This window comes from Phyllobates terribilis, unplaced genomic scaffold, assembly GCF_046119375.1.
Source record: "Phyllobates terribilis strain yellow unplaced genomic scaffold, ASM4611937v1 Scaffold_9__5_contigs__length_417890890, whole genome shotgun sequence".
Classification (NCBI taxonomy): domain Eukaryota; kingdom Metazoa; phylum Chordata; class Amphibia; order Anura; family Dendrobatidae; genus Phyllobates; species Phyllobates terribilis.
Genome location: NW_027362769.1, coordinates 353,827,958 through 353,846,400, shown reverse-complemented (window position 1 = coordinate 353,846,400; position 18,443 = coordinate 353,827,958). Strand labels below are relative to the sequence as shown.

Sequence of the window (18,443 nt, the reverse complement as noted above, 5' to 3'; positions counted from 1 at the left end):
TTAGAATGGTGGTGCATTTTCTGGAAGCAGCAGCAATATGATTCCAATTTCACAAAGCGCATTTATGCTGATGTTCGGTCTCATCTTGCCTTTGATCTGACGTCTTTCTGTCTGGTGCTGTTCCTTGCGTCTTTATAACATGTGTTTCCTAGCCATGATCTAATGCAGGTTAGGAAGCTGAAATTGTGCTGCCCTCGGCTAATTACAGTGTAATGGCCGAGCCGAGCCGTGGGCAAGTCACAAAACAAAGAGAAGAACAGCTGGTGGAGCAGCCGCAAAGGGGAGCCATGAATTATACAGCACATCTGTCCACATCACCGGCCGCTCGCTCCCCTGCGCTCTGTGCCGCCTGCACGCACCACGTCTCCTGGGGGAGAGGCATGAAATATTCAGCATCCCTCATTCAGACCCCAGGAAAGAGGAAGCGGATTTCTCTGGATGTTTGTCGGGCGGGGCAGGGTGACGTCTGATGGAACGTTTACTACTTGGGGTTGGACTTGATGTTTTGTCTCCAATGTCATGAATGTGCCCAAACTGTCAACCTGATATGGCTGATTGTGATCAGATGTGGGCTCCATGTGAGAAAGGCCGACGCCGGACGGATTCCATAAATATGGATATTCATATTGGTTTATACGCTTTCTGATCCGCTGCAGTGATTAATATTCATTGTATTATGACATTTCTCTCTATTCCCTTATCTCTTTCCCTGTTTTATTTCCCCAGCTCTGTATTTCTTTCTCTCTCCCTCGCTCCTCTTCTTCTTCTCATCCCTCGCTCTCCCTTTCCCCCCCCTCTCTCTCCCTTTCTCTCCCCCCTCGCTCTCCCTTTCTCTCCCCCCCCTCGCTCTCCCTTTCTCTCCCCCCTCGCTCTCCCTTTCTCTCCCCCCTCGCTCTCCCTTTCTCTCCCCCCTCGCTCTCCCTTTCTCTCCCCCCTCGCTCTCCCTTTCTCTCCACTTCTCGCTCTCCCCTTCCCTCGCTCTCCCTTTCTCTCCCCTTCCCTCGCTCTCCCTTTCTCTCCCCTTCCCTCGCTCTCCCTTTCTCTCCCCTTCCCTCGCTCTCCCTTTCTCTCCCCTTCCCTCGCTCTCCCTTTCTCTCCCCTTCCCTCGCTCTCCCTTTCTCTCCCCTTCCCTCGCTCTCCCTTTCTCTCCCCTTCCCTCGCTCTCCCTTTCTCTCCCTTCCCTCGCTCTCCCTTTCTCTCCCCTTCCCTCGCTCTCCCTTTCTCTCCCCTTCCCTCGCTCTCCCTTTCTCTCCCCTTCCCTCGCTCTCCCTTTCTCTCCCCTTCCCTCGCTCTCCCTTTCTCTCCCCTTCCCTCGCTCTCCCTTTCTCTCCCCTTCCCTCGCTCTCCCTTTCTCTCCCCTTCCCTCGCTCTCCCTTTCTCTCCCCTTCCCTCGCTCTCCCTTTCTCTCCCCTTCCCTCGCTCTCCCTTTCTCTCCCCTTCCCTCGCTCTCCCTTTCTCTCCCCTTCCCTCGCTCTCCCTTTCTCTCCCCTTCCCTCGCTCTCCCTTTCTCTCCCCTTCCCTCGCTCTCCCTTTCTCTCCCCTTCCCTCGCTCTCCCTTTCTCTCCCCTTCCCTCGCTCTCCCTTTCTCTCCCCTTCCCTCGCTCTCCCTTTCTCTCCCCTTCCCTCGCTCTCCCTTTCTCTCCCCTTCCCTCGCTCTCCCTTTCTCTCCCCTTCCCTCGCTCTCCCTTTCTCTCCCCTTCCCTCGCTCTCCCTTTCTCTCCCCTTCCCTCGCTCTCCCTTTCTCTCCCCTTCCCTCGCTCTCCCTTTCTCTCCCCTTCCCTCGCTCTCCCTTTCTCTCCCCTTCCCTCGCTCTCCCTTTCTCTCCCCTTCCCTCGCTCTCCCTTTCTCTCCCCTTCCCTCGCTCTCCCTTTCTCTCCCCTTCCCTCGCTCTCCCTTTCTCTCCCCTTCCCTCGCTCTCCCTTTCTCTCCCCTTCCCTCGCTCTCCCTTTCTCTCCCCTTCCCTCGCTCTCCCTTTCTCTCCCCTTCCCTCGCTCTCCCTTTCTCTCCCCTTCCCTCGCTCTCCCTTTCTCTCCCCTTCCCTCGCTCTCCCTTTCTCTCCCCTTCCCTCGCTCTCCCTTTCTCTCCCCTTCCCTCGCTCTCCCTTTCTCTCCCCTTCCCTCGCTCTCCCTTTCTCTCCCCTTCCCTCGCTCTCCCTTTCTCTCCCCTTCCCTCGCTCTCCCTTTCTCTCCCCTTCCCTCGCTCTCCCTTTCTCTCCCCTTCCCTCGCTCTCCCTTTCTCTCCCCTTCCCTCGCTCTCCCTTTCTCTCCCCTTCCCTCGCTCTCCCTTTCTCTCCCCTTCCCTCGCTCTCCCTTTCTCTCCCCTTCCCTCGCTCTCCCTTTCTCTCCCCTTCCCTCGCTCTCCCTTTCTCTCCCCTTCCCTCGCTCTCCCTTTCTCTCCCCTTCCCTCGCTCTCCCTTTCTCTCCCCTTCCCTCGCTCTCCCTTTCTCTCCCCTTCCCTCGCTCTCCCTTTCTCTCCCCTTCCCTCGCTCTCCCTTTCTCTCCCCTTCCCTCGCTCTCCCTTTCTCTCCCCCCCTCGCTCTCCCTTTCTCTCCCCCCCTCGCTCTCCCTTTCTCTCCCCCCCTCGCTCTCCCTTTCTCTCCCTTTCTCTCCCCTTCCCTCGCTCTCCCTTTCTCTCCCCTTCCCTCGCTCTCCCTTTCTCTCCCCTTCCCTCGCTCTCCCTTTCTCTCCTCTCCCCTTCCCTCGCTCTCCCTTTCTCTCCCCTTCCCTCGCTCTCCCTTTCTCTCCCCCCCTCGCTCTCCCTTTCTCTCCCCCCCTCGCTCTCCCTTTCTCTCCCCCCCTCGCTCTCCCTTTCTCTCCCCCCCTCGCTCTCCCTTTCTCTCCCCCCCTCGCTCTCCCTTTCTCTCCCCCCTCGCTCTCCCTTTCTCTCCCCCCCTCGCTCTCCCTTTCTCTCCCCCCCTCGCTCTCCCCTCGCTCTCCCCTTCCCTCGCTCTCCCTTTCTCTCCCCTTCCCTCGCTCTCCCTTTCTCTCCCCTTCCCTCGCTCTCCCTTTCTCTCCCCTTCCCTCGCTCTCCCTTTCTCTCCTCTCCCCTTCCCTCGCTCTCCCTTTCTCTCCCCTTCCCTCGCTCTCCCTTTCTCTCCCCTCCCTCGCTCTCCCTTTCTCTCCCCCCCTCGCTCTCCCTTTCTCTCCCCCCCTCGCTCTCCCTTTCTCTCCCCCCCTCGCTCTCCCTTTCTCTCCCCCCCTCGCTCTCCCTTTCTCTCCCCCCCTCGCTCTCCCTTTCTCTCCCCCCCTCGCTCTCCCCTCGCTCTCCCCTCCCTCGCTCTCCCTTGCTCTCCCCTTCTCGCTCTCCCCTTCCCTCGCTCTCCCTTTCTCTCCCCCTTTCTCTCCCCCTTCCCTCGCTCTCCCTTTCTCTCCCCTTCCCTCGCTCTCCCTTTCTCTCCCCTTCCCTCGCTCTCCCTTTCTCTCCCCTTCCCTCGCTCTCCCTTTCTCTCCCCCCCTCGCTCTCCCTTTCTCTCCCCCCCTCGCTCTCCCTTTCTCTCCCCCCTCGCTCTCCCTTTCTCTCCCTTTCTCTCCCCTTCCCTCGCTCTCCCTTTCTCTCCCCTTCCCTCGCTCTCCCTTTCTCTCCCCTTCCCTCGCTCTCCCTTTCTCTCCCCTTCCCTCGCTCTCCCTTTCTCTCCCCCCCTCGCTCTCCCTTTCTCTCCCCCCCTCGCTCTCCCTTTCTCTCCCCCCCTCGCTCTCCCTTTCTCTCCCTTTCTCTCCCCTTCCCTCGCTCTCCCTTTCTCTCCCCTTCCCTCGCTCTCCCTTTCTCTCCCCTTCCCTCGCTCTCCCTTTCTCTCCTCTCCCCTTCCCTCGCTCTCCCTTTCTCTCCCCTTCCCTCGCTCTCCCTTTCTCTCCCCCCCTCGCTCTCCCTTTCTCTCCCCCCCTCGCTCTCCCTTTCTCTCCCCCCCTCGCTCTCCCTTTCTCTCCCCCCCTCGCTCTCCCTTTCTCTCCCCCCCTCGCTCTCCCTTTCTCTCCCCCCCTCGCTCTCCCTTTCTCTCCCCCCCTCGCTCTCCCTTTCTCTCCCCCCCTCGCTCTCCCCTCGCTCTCCCCTTCCCTCGCTCTCCCTTTCTCTCCCCTTCCCTCGCTCTCCCTTTCTCTCCCCTTCCCTCGCTCTCCCTTTCTCTCCCCTTCCCTCGCTCTCCCTTTCTCTCCTCTCCCCTTCCCTCGCTCTCCCTTTCTCTCCCCTTCCCTCGCTCTCCCTTTCTCTCCCCCCCTCGCTCTCCCTTTCTCTCCCCCCCTCGCTCTCCCTTTCTCTCCCCCCCTCGCTCTCCCTTTCTCTCCCCCCCTCGCTCTCCCTTTCTCTCCCCCCCTCGCTCTCCCTTTCTCTCCCCCCCTCGCTCTCCCTTTCTCTCCCCCCCTCGCTCTCCCTTTCTCTCCCCCCCTCGCTCTCCCTTTCTCTCCCCCCCTCGCTCTCCCTTTCTCTCCCCCCCTCGCTCTCCCCTCGCTCTCCCCTCCCTCGCTCTCCCTTGCTCTCCCCTTCTCGCTCTCCCCTTCCCTCGCTCTCCCTTTCTCTCCCCCTTTCTCTCCCCCTTCCCTCGCTCTCCCTTTCTCTCCCCTTCCCTCGCTCTCCCTTTCTCTCCCCTTCCCTCGCTCTCCCTTTCTCTCCCCTTCCCTCGCTCTCCCTTTCTCTCCCCCTTCCCTCGCTCTCCCTTTCTCTCCCCCTTCCCTCGCTCTCCCTTTCTCTCCCCCTTCCCTCGCTCTCCCTTTCTCTCCCCCTTCCCTCGCTCTCCCTTTCTCTCCCCCTTCCCTCGCTCTCCCTTTCTCTCCCCCTTCCCTCGCTCTCCCTTTCTCTCCCCCTTCCCTCGCTCTCCCTTTCTCTCCCCCTTCCCTCGCTCTCCCTTTCTCTCCCCCTTCCCTCGCTCTCCCTTTCTCTCCCCCTTCCCTCGCTCTCCCTTTCTCTCCCCCTTCCCTCGCTCTCCCTTTCTCTCCCCCTTCCCTCGCTCTCCCTTTCTCTCCCCCTTCCCTCGCTCTCCCTTTCTCTCCCCCTTCCCTCGCTCTCCCTTTCTCTCCCCCTTCCCTCGCTCTCCCTTTCTCTCCCCCTTCCCTCGCTCTCCCTTTCTCTCCCCCTTCCCTCGCTCTCCCTTTCTCTCCCCCTTCCCTCGCTCTCCCTTTCTCTCCCCCTTCCCTCGCTCTCCCCCGTATCATACACACCGTTTAGTCGGGTTCTGGCTGACCGGACAGTCCCTTTAATCACTGTGGTATTAGCTTGTCCCAAGTGGTATTGGTGCAGGTGAATATTATCTGATCAACTTGTATATAGTCAATGTGAGATGGTTTCTGGCCAGTGTATGATACTGATGGTGACCTCTGCCTAGAGAGGTGATCACTATCAGATGGGGGATGCATTACCGCCCCGCACCGATCAGCTTTTTCAGCTTGAGCTAATGGTGCTGTAGCAGCACAGCTCCGTACACTGTGTAGTGGCTGCTCCTGGTACTGCAGTTTTGTTCCTATTCACTTCAGTAGGCACTGAGCTGCAGTACCGGGAGCGGCCACTACAGTGTACGGAGCTGTGCTGTTCTGCACATTTTGTACATCCGGTCGGAGCTAGTTGTGGGGTTCGGGAAGGGGGTGCCTGGTGTTGGACCCCCACCGATGTAATATTGGTGACCTAGAGCAAGAATAGGTCATCAATGTCATAAGCCAGGACAAGCCCTTTCCTCTCCTTCCCACTACCCTCTTCTCTCTCTCTTTATCCCTCGCTCCCTATGGTTGCCTTCTTTCAGGGTCAGACATTGGGGTTTTTTTTTTCCTTTTGCTTTGATATATTTTCCATCTAGCGGATCCGAGGTGTGAAATGTGAGGCTGCGGTGTCTGACAAGTGCGGCTTATTAACATTGTGAAGGCAAAGCAAAGGCATTAATGAGGCGGGGGCTGCGATGCTTCCAGGCGCTCATCTCTCACAAGACGAGGCGTCAGGATCTGCTCTATCCCAGGACGTCTCCTCTGTGCCGTCTGCGGAATTTGCAAGTCGGAGACTTAAATTTATAGCCGTCATGTTCTCATTCAGACGCTATACAAACCTGCCGGGACGTGCGGAGCTGCGAGTCCTTATAAGAATTTTACTGTATGCTCCAAACCAATCCTATTTTTGTTACCAAATCTTCCAGTAGGGGGGGACACACAAGGAATGTATGTGAGGGTCACCAGCCATGTATATGTATATGCATTAGTGTTGTGGGAGTATGGGGGAAACCAAATGAAAGGTTGATGTTCTGAGCATTAAAAGGGTATTCCCATCTCATTGATCCATTCCCAATATGTGGTAGGTGTAATAATAACCTCCAATTAGAAATATAATATAGTTCTTCTGATTTGCTATGTCACTTACCCCATGTGCAGGGCATTGCTAAAGCTAAGGTATCCATAGCTTCTATCACTAACCAACGGTCACTATGTGTGTTGTCAAAACCATAGATACCTAAGCTACTGCAATGTCCTGTACATGGGGTAAGAGATTGAGAAATGAAGTATAGTTCTCCTGATTCGCTATGTCGCTTACCCCATGTGCAGGACATTGCAGTAGCTTAGGTATCCATGGTTGCGACAATACATATAATGACAGTTGGTTAGTTAGCTGTTAGTGGTCGAAGCCATGGATGCCTAAGCTACTGCAATGTCCTGCACATGGGGTAAGTGAGAAAGTGAATCAGGAGAACTATACTACATTTCTAATTGAAGGTATTTACTATTATTATTATTTATTATTTATTATTATTATTATTATTATTATTATTATTATTATTATTACACCTACTACATATTGGGATAGGATCTTGGAGATGGGAATACCCCTTTAATGATAATAAAAGCACAGGAATCTATGGAATGTGTTACTGCCTAAAACGTCACATTTTTAGGGCATGCTTTAAAAAAATTGTTATTAACCTGATATTCTGGGGTAGCGCATTCCAGAGAAAAGGTGCAGCACAAGAGACATCTTGGAGATGGGAGTGGGAGATTCAGATTACGGAGGAAATTGGATTTAGATCAACGGCAGAATATAGAGCAGTGCTAGGGTGGTAAGTTTATATTGTAGTCAACGACTGGCACAGAGTAGGGGCATTGATGTAGCACTTGGACAGAAATAGTATCTGAAGAATAACTATTCTAGAAAATCCATTCTCCTAAGACGAGAGGATCTGAGTGGCTGCAGCCGGGCAGTCGATAATCGGAGGTCGGTATGGCGCTGCCTGCTGCCACTGGCCCGGAATGGCGCTGCCTGCCGCCACTGGCCCGGTATGGCCCTGCCTGCCCCACCGACCCCACACCACCACTGCCCCTGCTCAGATCTCTGACCAGACGGGCTCGTTTCTTGGCTGCTCACTCGTTTTGCCACATTGTATATCTGGCCACTTTCCACTGGGTCTTCGCCCATCATCTCTGACCAGCGTTTGGAATTGGAAAGCTGATTATTATTGCATAAATGTGAAACGTTCCTGTAAATGAAGCTGATGTAACGGACGTTCATTTACTGCCCCCGCTGAGTATAATCGCCCTTGTAGAAGTGAGAGATGTAAGCGCGCCGCGTAGATCTAATGTAAAAGGTTTTCCATCCCCAGCGATTCCCCACGCGCCTTCAGCTCGATGCTAAATGCTTTGCCGTCTGCGCTCTGCTGATAAGACCCAAATCCTGTGGTGTCACGGCTCCGGCTACGGAAAGATCATGGATTTATTTATATCATGTTTTTCTTTTTTTTTTTTTTCCAGAAATTTTAAACTACTATCTGTTCTGCAACCCCGGATCTGCTAATCCTTTCCAGCAGGTAGGTCTAACCTTGTGCCGCTTCTGTCACCTCGTACGTCTGAAGCTCCATGATTAAGGACCTCCTGCATTTTAGAAGAGGTGGTGTATTATCAGGGGGTTGTACTCTTCTACAAAATTTCTGCGTCCAAGTCTCCGCCTCTGCCCGGGTCTCTGTGGCGTTGGCTGCAGCCATGACGTCATGTTGCTATAAATGTCTGCTAGATCCAGGTCCAAGAGGGGAGACCAGGGCCGGCTTGAGGTTTCTACGAGCCCTTTTTTTTTTTTCTGGACGGAAGAGAAATTCTAAAAAAAAAAAGGATATTTTTTTTTTGCTTTCACTAATATTTTATTAGTTTTAACACTCAACAATAGCAAATATGTCTTTTAGATTTAATTTATATTTTATGTTTTACATTTTTTTTTTTGTATTGGTCCCCATAGGGGACCTGAGCCAAGCGATCACTTGCACAGCGGCATCTAAGAGGTCAAACTGCAGTAATCTGAGCTAACTCGGATCGCAGCATTCAGACTCGGGTGCCTGATGAATCGCCCGTCACCTGAGCGTGCCCCATACGTGCAGCGCGCCGGATATGACGATGTAGAGTGAGTGGGTTTCCACTTTCCTGCCCGGGTTCGCTGCGTGATTGCACACCCATGTTTGAGGGTTTTTCTATTCACTTCTATGGGATTCACAATGCAGACATCTGTGCTTTCATGTGCGAGTCTACCACTCCATGCATTCCTCCCCCAGATGTGTTGAGGCTGGGATACATCCGTTTCGCTAAGAGTACTCAGAGAGTCCTGTGGAATACCCCTTTGATAGGTCATTATTTTGTGTAGGATATATCTTTAGCAACTTGGAAACCCCTTTAGCTACCCAGAGTTGTACTTCCTGCACTCTGAACCCCAGCGATTTGGAGAACAGGGGTCTGAATTTGGCAATAGTTTGGTCCTGAAGATGTAGAAACGTCCCGTAACGTCCTTGTGGGTCTCTTCCAGATGTTGTCGAGCGGCCACAAAGCCCTGGTGGAGATGCAGGATGATGTTCTGGATCTCTTGCGGTCCGCCGTTAAAGATTACCCCAAGTCCATGGTAAGCGTGCACACCATCACCCTACACTCTCAACTCATGACTGTCAAGTTTCGCGGAGGGTCCCTCTGTGGTCTCACACTTGTGTGGTCGGAGGTGTAACAGATTGACCTTTCATTGCACGCAGGATAAACTGGTGAACATACAGGGAGTCCTCAACTCTACGGAGATTAACCTGCAGCATCTCACGGCCCTGGTGGACTGCCGCGGTTTACATCTGGTAAGGGTCATGCTAGCAATGCCTTGGCGTCTGTGACTGGCGACCTGCAAAGGTTAAGACGTCTCATTTGTTGTCCCCTTTAAGGATTACGTCCAGTCTCTCACTGGTTTCTGCTACGATGGCGTGGAGGGGCTCATCTACCTGGTCCTGTTCTCCTTCGTCACGGCCCTGATGTTCAGCTCCATAGTCTGCAGTGTGCCCCATACCTGGCAGCAGAGGAGGTGAGTCAGCCACCTGATTGGATATCACAAGAGGTTTTACCCACAATCCCTTTTCCTTAGACTAAGTAACCCAATATTATCCTATCTTGGGTATCTGCCATAATATAGATCATTTACATGATGGGATACGACATTTAGTTGCACAGTATGGCGCCACCTGGTGTGTAAAGTGTATATCAGCGAGCATGTCCTCTTAATGCGTTGAGTACTGGTGGACACACATGATCAGACACTCTCTGTGGCCGGATCTCTGCTCCGTGATCCCGTCTTTGCTACAGATCAGCCAATAGTATTTGCTTTCTACCCTTCTTGTCAGGACTGGAGTACAGTTTCCACAGTGTCAAGGCCTTATAGCTTAGAAGACTCCTGTCAGCTGCCAGAGGGGGAAGGAGACTGATTCCATCTCTAATATCAGAGATTAGCTGCACTTACAGGCACACAAGGAAGTAAAAATGACAAAGGGTATTTTTTAAGGCAAATAGGGCTACTGCTAGCCTTTATTTTACATTTCAGGAACTTGTGGACTACGCTTTTAGGGTCAACCTGGTGAACGGCTTGTCTGAGCTGAAAATGTGTGGTCTACCCATACTATCTTATTACATGAACTCTAAAAAGTTTTTGGATTTTCCACAATCATGCAGTTTTCTTGCTATAAGTCAATACTATTTTTGGCCTCTTAGACCTATTAGTAACCTTTTTTTAAATTTTTGCTTTAATCTGTACATTATATCTAGTGATTCCTATCTCTCTTCTGCCCCCTGGTGGCTTTACAGCAGATGGCATTATTTTTTCATTTTCTCTGAAATAGACTTTCCAACCATGTATTTGGAATTTGAACCTTTATAGGAAATAATAGAAGCTGAATTTCCACTTTTCCATTTCTACAATCTCTATTTTACCTATAACAGCATTAATATCGGAAGTTGGTATTTTTTTGATTACGGCACGTTGGTAATCGGTGCACTATTTTTTTTTTTGTTTTTTTTTTGTTCCTGCCAGGGGCAGTTATGAAGAAGGAGACGAGGAGGCCACCACACCAGGGACTCGACAGACTCATGACAACCTCTACAGGGTGCACATGCCCAGTTTGTACAGCTGTGGGAGCAGCTACGGCAGCGAGACAAGTATCCCAGCGGCTGCCCATACCGTGAGCAACGCACCTGTCACAGAGTACATGTAAGTCCTACTCACAGAATAGAAAGGTAGAATATATAGGACAGAGAACAAGAAGATTGTGGCCCTTTTGGGTGCCTTTGCACATGGCCCTTTTGGGTGCCTTTGCACATGGCCCTTTTGGGTGCCTTTGCACATGGCCCTTCCTCATCAGAATTTCACGTCCTATTTTGTGGCCTTCACAGTCATTTCCTTCATTTTAATGTGGTGAACCTTACATCAACATTTTCATCAAATATGCCATCAAAATGAATGGAACCTTTTTAAAGAGTAATTTATTTATTTATTTATTTTTAGTTATATCAGCGTTTTGCAAAATTATGAATTTTTGTAATATACCCCATTACTTATTTTGGGTACCACTGGAATAATTTTATTGCATTCTAATTTGTCATATTTTACACTACTTTTTTTTGGGGGGGGGCATGAGTGGTGCGTAAATTGGCCTGGCCATGCACCCCCCCCCCCCCCCCGACAAAGCTTTGCCTGCATTTCGAAAAGTTGTTCAGGATTGGTGTAAAAAGAATTCGCTAAATTTGTGTACGTGTTGCACAAAACAACTGCGACATTTTAAGCCGTTGTATGCCAGAAACCTGTCGGAAACTGCTTGATGAATTGGGGCCATAGTATACAGGCAGCCGTGGGGGGCTTTTTAGGTTCCTCGGTCCCCTTTTTCAGTTCTAAAGGGGACTACTTCTTTGATCATGTTCCACTGACTCTTAATTGCGGCAATTAAAAGGTTACCTGGCCTTTAAATGACTAGTCTTGGCCATTGGCCAAGACTTCAGGATGGCAAGCGAATCCGACACAAGGCTCATTCCTGAATCCAAATTTATTTGGGGGGAAGGTTTCGCCTTGTGCGCCTTCAGCAAAATGATGTCAGGCTGTCCGGCCCTTATAGATGGTCGGGAAAGGAGTGGAGAAAAAAACTCGCTGCTGCAGACACCCATCCGATCCTCCGTGCAGCTCCTTTATCACCCTACTTTTATTATCCCCTCGTACCTCCGGAGACCCCAGAACATAATAAGGAACGTCCTATTCGCATTCAATGACTTCGATGCAAAGACTAATCTCCCTGGACGGATTTGAATGAGCTGCTTAATTAGAAGCCTAATCATTAACACATCCCTTTATCCTCGTGTCTGCTGTATCTGAGATCTGACGATGTGAATGCGAAACGCTAGAGCCCTCAGGGGGTCCGTAGAGCACCTACTCTTCCTCCACATATGTCAGCACTTTACTCTTCAGAGCCCTCCTTCCAATAACAGAAACTTAAAGCAGACCTTCAGTCCGGTCACTGCTCACCGCAGAGGCTGCTGTAAGAACAGGACTTCATTAAAATGCCACTTAAAAGACAGCATATATCTGCAGGACGGGCGATAAATGAAGTGGTAGTGAGCATGTGCGACCACTGTTTATAGGAATGGTGGCCGCACATGTGCAGTACTGCTTCATTTATCATCTCTCCTGTGGTTAGGCCATAACTTTTGTTTATGGGACAATCCCTTTAAGTATGCCAAACATGGCATGCTCTACAACTTACTAATGTAGTTCTGTTATCAAAATTGCCCCGATGTGTACTTAACCGCTTCGGCCTCGAATCCCGACCCGTGCTTGATGAAAAACAGCATTTACTGTGTCGGCCCGACATCAATTCCCCAACGTGCTGTCAGTGAATGAGTTTTTCAGCTGAAACCCGGACTCTCGTCCTGCCAAAGAGTGTGCTCATTCACGGACCGCAAACTGCTATCCTTAAAGGGAATTTGTCACCAGTTTTTTGCCACCTGATCTGAAAACAGCATGATGTAGGGGCTGAGACCCTGATTCCAGCGATGTGTCACTTACCGAGCTGCTTGTTATAGTTTTGATAAAATCACTGTTTTATCAGCAGGATATTATCACTACCTGCTGCCATGTTGTCCTCCATATTCATGAGCTCTGCATAACCCCACCCCCCAGCACTGATTGGCAGCTTTGTACACTGTGCATAGGAAGAAATCAGCCAATCAGTGCTGGGGGCGGGGTTATACAGAGCTCAGCATCTAGAGCACTGCTAGATCTGCAGCAAATAAAACTGGGATTGTATCAAAACTACAGCAAGCAGCCCAATAAGTGACACATTGCTGGAATCAGGGTTTCTGCCCCTACATTATGCTGCTTTCAGATAGGGTTTCAAAAACCTTGTGATAGATTGCCTTTAAAGGAGTTGTTAGGGAAGGGAAAAAAATTGGATAAGTGCAGGGAATAAATATTATAAAAAAATGAAATCACTGTAGTTGTTATACTCGCTTCCTAAATCCCCCTCATTGCAATGGTGGTCCCTGACTATATCTACAGGTGCTTCTCACGAAGTTAGAATATCATTAAAAAGTTAATTTATTTCAATACAAAAAGTGAAACTCATATTATATAGAGTCATTACAAACAGACTGATCTATTTCACGTGTTTATTTCTGTTAATGTTGATGATTATGGTTTACAGCCAATGAAAACACAAAAGTCATTATCTCAGTAAATTAGAATACTTTATAACAACAGCTTGAAAAATGTTTTTAAAATCCAAAATGTTATCCTACTGAAATGTATGTTCAGTAAATGCCCTCAATACTTGGTCGGGGCTCCTTCTGCATCAATTACAGCATCAATGCGGCAATGTGGCATGGAGGCGATCAGCCTGTGGCACTGCTGAGGTGTTATGGAAGCCCAGGTTGCTTTGATAGCAGCCTTCAGCTCGTCTGCATAGTTGGGTCTGGTGTCTCTCATCTTCCTCTTGACAATACCCCATAGATTCCCTATAATAGATTCTCTATGGGGTTAAGGTCAGGCGAGTTTGCTGCCAATCAAGGACAGTGATACTGTTGTGTGTAAAGCAGGTATTGGTACTTTTGGCAGTGTGGACAGGGGCCAAGTCCTGCTGGAGAATGACATTTCCATCTCCAAAAAGCTTGTCGTCAGAGGGAAGCATGAAGTGCTCTAAAATGTCCTGGCTGTGATGACTTTGGTCTTGATAAAACACAGTGGACCTACACCAGCAGATGACATGGTTCCCCAAACCATCACTGATTGTGGAAACTTCACACTAGACCTCAAGCAGCTTGGATTGTGGCCTCTCCACTCTTCCTCCAGACTCTGGGACCTTGATGTCCAAATTAAAATTGGAGCTCTGGGACCTTGTGGAGTGTGTCAATGATTGCCTTCTGGACATCTGTCAAGTCAGCAGTCTTCCCCATGATTGTGGAGCCTACTGAAACAGACTAAGGGACCTTTTTAAACTCTTAGGAAGCCTTTGCAGGTGTTTTTTGATAATTATTCTAATTTACTGAGATAATGACTTTTGTGTTTTCATTGGCTGTAAGCCATAATCATCAACATTAACAGAAATAAACCCTTGAAATAGATCACTCTGTAATGACTCTATATAATATATGAGTTTCACTTTTTGTATCGAAGAACTGAAATAAATTAACTTTGATATTCTAATTTAGTGAGATGCAATGGTATATACTGGTTCTACAGAGATAATGTGCTGTACACTCATGTAACCGCTGCAGCCAATCACTAGCCTCATCAGCAATGCTTGCATGTTTGGCACAAGACCTCTGAGACTAGTGACTGACTGCAGCTGTCACATGGATTGATAACATGTCATGACTGTAGGATCAGTATGGGGTGCAGACCACCAGAGCAGAGGGGGATTGAACAAGTTGTGATATAGCATTTTAGGTGCAACCCCTTTGAAATGGCAGAAATATGAAACACAAAGTTTACGAGAATTTATTTTTATTTATTTTTTTAGTTAAATACATGTATTTTGGAATAAAAATAACTTTTGTCACTGGGTTTAATTAAAAAGGTTGCATCGTTTGGCTTTTAGAAACTGCCTGCAGAATGAGGTAACGAAGGATCCACCAGTGAGCTCATTCTTTGATCACAGACGACATCAAAGGAGAGCTGAACTTTGATGTGGTTCTAAATCCCCTGAGAGGAGTTGAGAAAAGGACGGATGAAGGCGATACAAACTTCCCTACCGGAACGAGCTCACTGATAGATTCTCTGTTAACTCTACTGCACTTTTTATTGTTGGCTGCAGAATTGGTGACTGTAGAAGTCATGCAGTGCAACATTTTTAATGAAATCCAATTGCTAAAATAATTTTTAGACCAAGTACATGCATTTAAGAAAAAAAGAATATGCACCTGATGGCACCAATAACAGAAACAGTTATGATGTGTGATTGCGTATCACATGGCGATGATGCATTTCATCCATGATATTTGCCTGGTCGCAGGGTTCAGTGTGTCAGCTGCTTGTTCAGCTTCTGGTAAAATTAGCTGATGATTATTACTGCAACTCATGCACTTTTTTGGATAGCAGCCCCGGACCGCAGCTCCATAAATACATCACACTTAGGTTTACCTTTCACTTATCCATACAGATTTACGGTAGTTATTTGGAAACTCGCCATATATATATCTGACCAACATATGGAAAAAATATCCGGGTCCCCCGACAGGAGGTCAGTCCTTATAGGGGCTGCGAACAGATCGATTAGTAAACTTGGAACAAGCGGCTGACTACATGCAAATCCTAAACACATTGCATTATAGGACTTGTATCATTGGGACTGGACGAGGTCCGACTCCCCGTGCCCGAGCCGATCACCTATTTGAAAGGGGAGCAGCGCCATCCTATTCTTAGTGGCTGTGTCTGGTATTACAGCTCAGTCCCATTCACTTAAACTCAAACAGTTAGTAAAGTAGCTACACCCCTGGGAAATTACATATGCCAATATCTTCTTCACAAAGGAACAGGAACAGGAACTCAGTTGTAGGGAGCAATCCTAAAAAAATGTCATCTACCTTTTAGAGCCTTACCACATGACTTAAGGCTCCCATACACCTTACACTAACGTTAGCCAAACTGTGCGACATTGGTGGGATCGGTCGACAGTAATGTGTATGGAGGTCTCCCAAGTTACCCGAGAGATCATGCCGGGGAGAAAAGAAGCCGCCAATCCTTTTTCTTCTCCACATGATAAGCCACCTCCAGTCCTTCTCTCAAAATGAACACAGGAGGAGCTGGACCGAGCGTTCATGTATATGCAGGGCTTCACGATAAGAAGCCAAACCAGAAACTCTCATTTGCAGAAACGTGTTTTGTGGTTTTTGCTCCTCATCAGTGCAAAGCAGGAGAACTGGTTTGACTGGGTGAGAGGCCTTCAAAAGGGGGATTAAGGGGTAAAGTTTCTCCTTATGGAGAGAGCTATAAGGCTCTTTTTAAAGGGTCGATACTGACTTTTAGGATTGTTGCTTCCAATAGGTGATAACTAGCTTTCCTCTTGCTCTCTGAAGAGGTGTTTCTTGGTTTTTGCTCCTCCTCAGTGTAAAGTAGAAGAACTGGTTTTGCTGGGTGAGAGGCCTTCAAATGGGGGGACAAAGGGGTACATTTTCCCCTTGGGAAGAGCACTATCAGGCTTGATATTGACTTTTAGGATTGTTTCTTCCAATAGGTGGTATTAGCGTTCCTCTTCCTCTCTGAAGAGGCTATTTGCATATCTAATTTCCCAGAGGAATTTTTCTCGTCCTATAAATCTGTTTACTCCCACTTGTCCTTCTCCACAAGGAGAAACCTTTCCTCTCCTCCTTAGAGCCCCTGCCAAATGCCTTTCACCCAACAATTCCTGTTCTTCTGCTTTGCACTGATGAGAGACAAAAACCCTGAAACATGTATCTGGAGAAGATGCCAATCCACAACCTCCTTTTGCAAAGTCATGAGGCAAAGCTCATTAAAGGGATTGATTGATTGACCTTGACTTTTACAATTGTTACCTCCAAAAATTGCACTAGAGTCCCCATCCTTTTTTTTTTTTTTTTATGTGAAAAGGCCATCTTCAAACAACTGATAAGTGAGGGGGGACAAGAGAGGGCAAATCGGACCCTCACCAAACTATTGATGAGCTAGGTCATAGGAAATTCCCATATGATCAATAGTGGCAGGGGGTTGGTGCAGCAGCTACCACTACACAGCCCCCCATCATCTGATGGGGATACTAGAAGATTCCCTATGTAAACTATGCGCCCTGATGGTCTTCAATACTGGACACGGTCTGGTTGGCTTCGCTTATTAACCCATTGTTGCCATAGGTGGCTGTAGATTGATAAGTTCTTTGCACAGAATCTGTTTTCGTCTATTTCGACACCTGGATTCTGAAGCCACGTTTTTTTGATCACAGTATTTCCATTTTTGCAGGAGTCAGAATGCAAACTTCCAAAATCCCCGCTGTGAAAACACTCCTCTGATTGGCCGTGAGTCACCTCCTCCTTCAGTAAGTTTTGTCACCACTTCACCCCCATTCATCATCAAGGCAGAGCTGACTACATCGGGGATCACTTCCTACACATAGTCCTAGAAGAACCGCGCGATAGTGGCTTAAGGCGGTATTCCCATCTCCTTAAGTCATGGCACATCGCTAGGATGTGCCGTTACTTAATGATCGCTGATGGGCCCACCTCTGGGGACCCCAATAGATCCTGTCACAGTTTTCTCCTCTGCAAAAGCCACCTGCTGCAGCGCCACAGTTCCCAGCCACCTGCTGCAGCGCCACAGTTCCCAGCCACCTGCTGCAGCGCCACAGTTCCCAGCCACCTGCTGCAGCGCCACAGTTCCCAGCCACCTGCTGCAGCGCCACAGCTCCCTTCGTGTGAATGTGAAACGCCACAGTTCCCAGCCGATGGCCAAGAGTGCTGATGTGAAGGGAGCCTGGCGATCTGCACTGCCTCAGTCCAACCTCTGTAACCCCCACCCCATTGAGCCTGCTGACATGATGGGAATACCCCTTTAAAAAGTAGGTATTAAATTAGATGCGTTTTAGGCTGTAGTTCTCCCCACTGCTGAAGTGCATGCTTAGTGGGGTGGAGGGGGTCTAGAACTTTTTGTGCTGTTAGACTTTTCCAGAAATGCTGAGATATTGCATATTAAACTTCAAGGGGCTATTCAGGATAAGAAAAAAGGTCTGTTTTTTTTCTCTTTTGAAGGGGTCCAGAATTCAAAAAACAAGGCTGATTTAAAAAAAAAAAGCACCACCCCTGACCATGGGTTGGCATGCTATTCAAATGGACTGCGTTGCAATACTAGACACAGCCCATAGTCTGGGGTGGCGCTGTTTCTGAAAGGAAAGCAGTCATGTTTTTCTAATTCTGGACAACCCCTTTAATAGCGCTCCACTGCCGTGTGCGGACTGTGTCTGCTATTGCAGCTCATTCCTAATAAGCTGCATTACCAAACATACCCCACAGGATGGCGCTGTTTCTATTCGTGGACCGCAGTTTTAACCCTTTTTAGCTCCAGCCTGTGTTGTGCATTTTTAGGACAAAGTATTCTTCTTTTTTTTTTCTTTTTTTATCACTTTCTAACAGCCATTACTTTTTTATATTTTTCTATTAGCAGTGCTTATATATATATATATATATATATATATATATATATATATATATATATATATATATATATATATATATATATATATATATATATATATATATATATATATATATATATATAATTTTTTTTTTACCGGGACTACGCCTATTTTTCAAAGATTTGGGCAGATATAAAGTAATTAAGTTCTATGGGTGCTAGAAAAGTAACTCCGCCATGTTTTTTCACTTTTATTTACACCTTGTTAAGTTTAAGTTCATTATTCTGCTGGTTACAATTGGGGCAGTTCTGGTATTCTCTAACAATTTAACATTTTTTATTAAAATGTATTAAAAATTTTTTTTTTTTTTTCAACCTCCCTTCGGGACATCACTCTTTGCTCTCTATACCAATGCAGCATTACCAGTCAGGCAATCTATTCAGCACAGTCTATTGGGCATGTTAGGCTTCTGGCTGCTTTGGCAACCATCCGCACCATGTGACTCGTTTCTGGACAGCTCCCTCTTCATTCTGTTAAATTAAAGGGAATCTTTCACCGGGATTTTGCTATGTAATCTTAG

General features: G+C 48.5%; 1 protein-coding gene across 4 annotated transcripts in view; it reads left to right on the top strand.

The window, feature by feature from the left end:
- Positions 1 to 18,443, top strand: part of TTYH3 (tweety family member 3) — an 80,089-nt gene that overhangs the window by 44,944 nt on the left and 16,702 nt on the right. For 2 of the 4 annotated variants that reach the window (XM_073648144.1, XM_073648143.1), the window contains exons 8-13: positions 7,707 to 7,762; positions 8,743 to 8,835; positions 8,960 to 9,052; positions 9,137 to 9,273; positions 10,273 to 10,449; positions 16,696 to 16,771. In XM_073648144.1, coding sequence (XP_073504245.1) covers positions 7,707 to 7,762; positions 8,743 to 8,835; positions 8,960 to 9,052; positions 9,137 to 9,273; positions 10,273 to 10,449; positions 16,696 to 16,771 — 632 coding nt within the window. The remainder of the gene's footprint in view (positions 1 to 7,706; positions 7,763 to 8,742; positions 8,836 to 8,959; positions 9,053 to 9,136; positions 9,274 to 10,272; positions 10,450 to 16,695; positions 16,772 to 18,443) is intronic. The other 2 variants (XM_073648145.1, XM_073648147.1) reach the window with 2 other exon arrangements.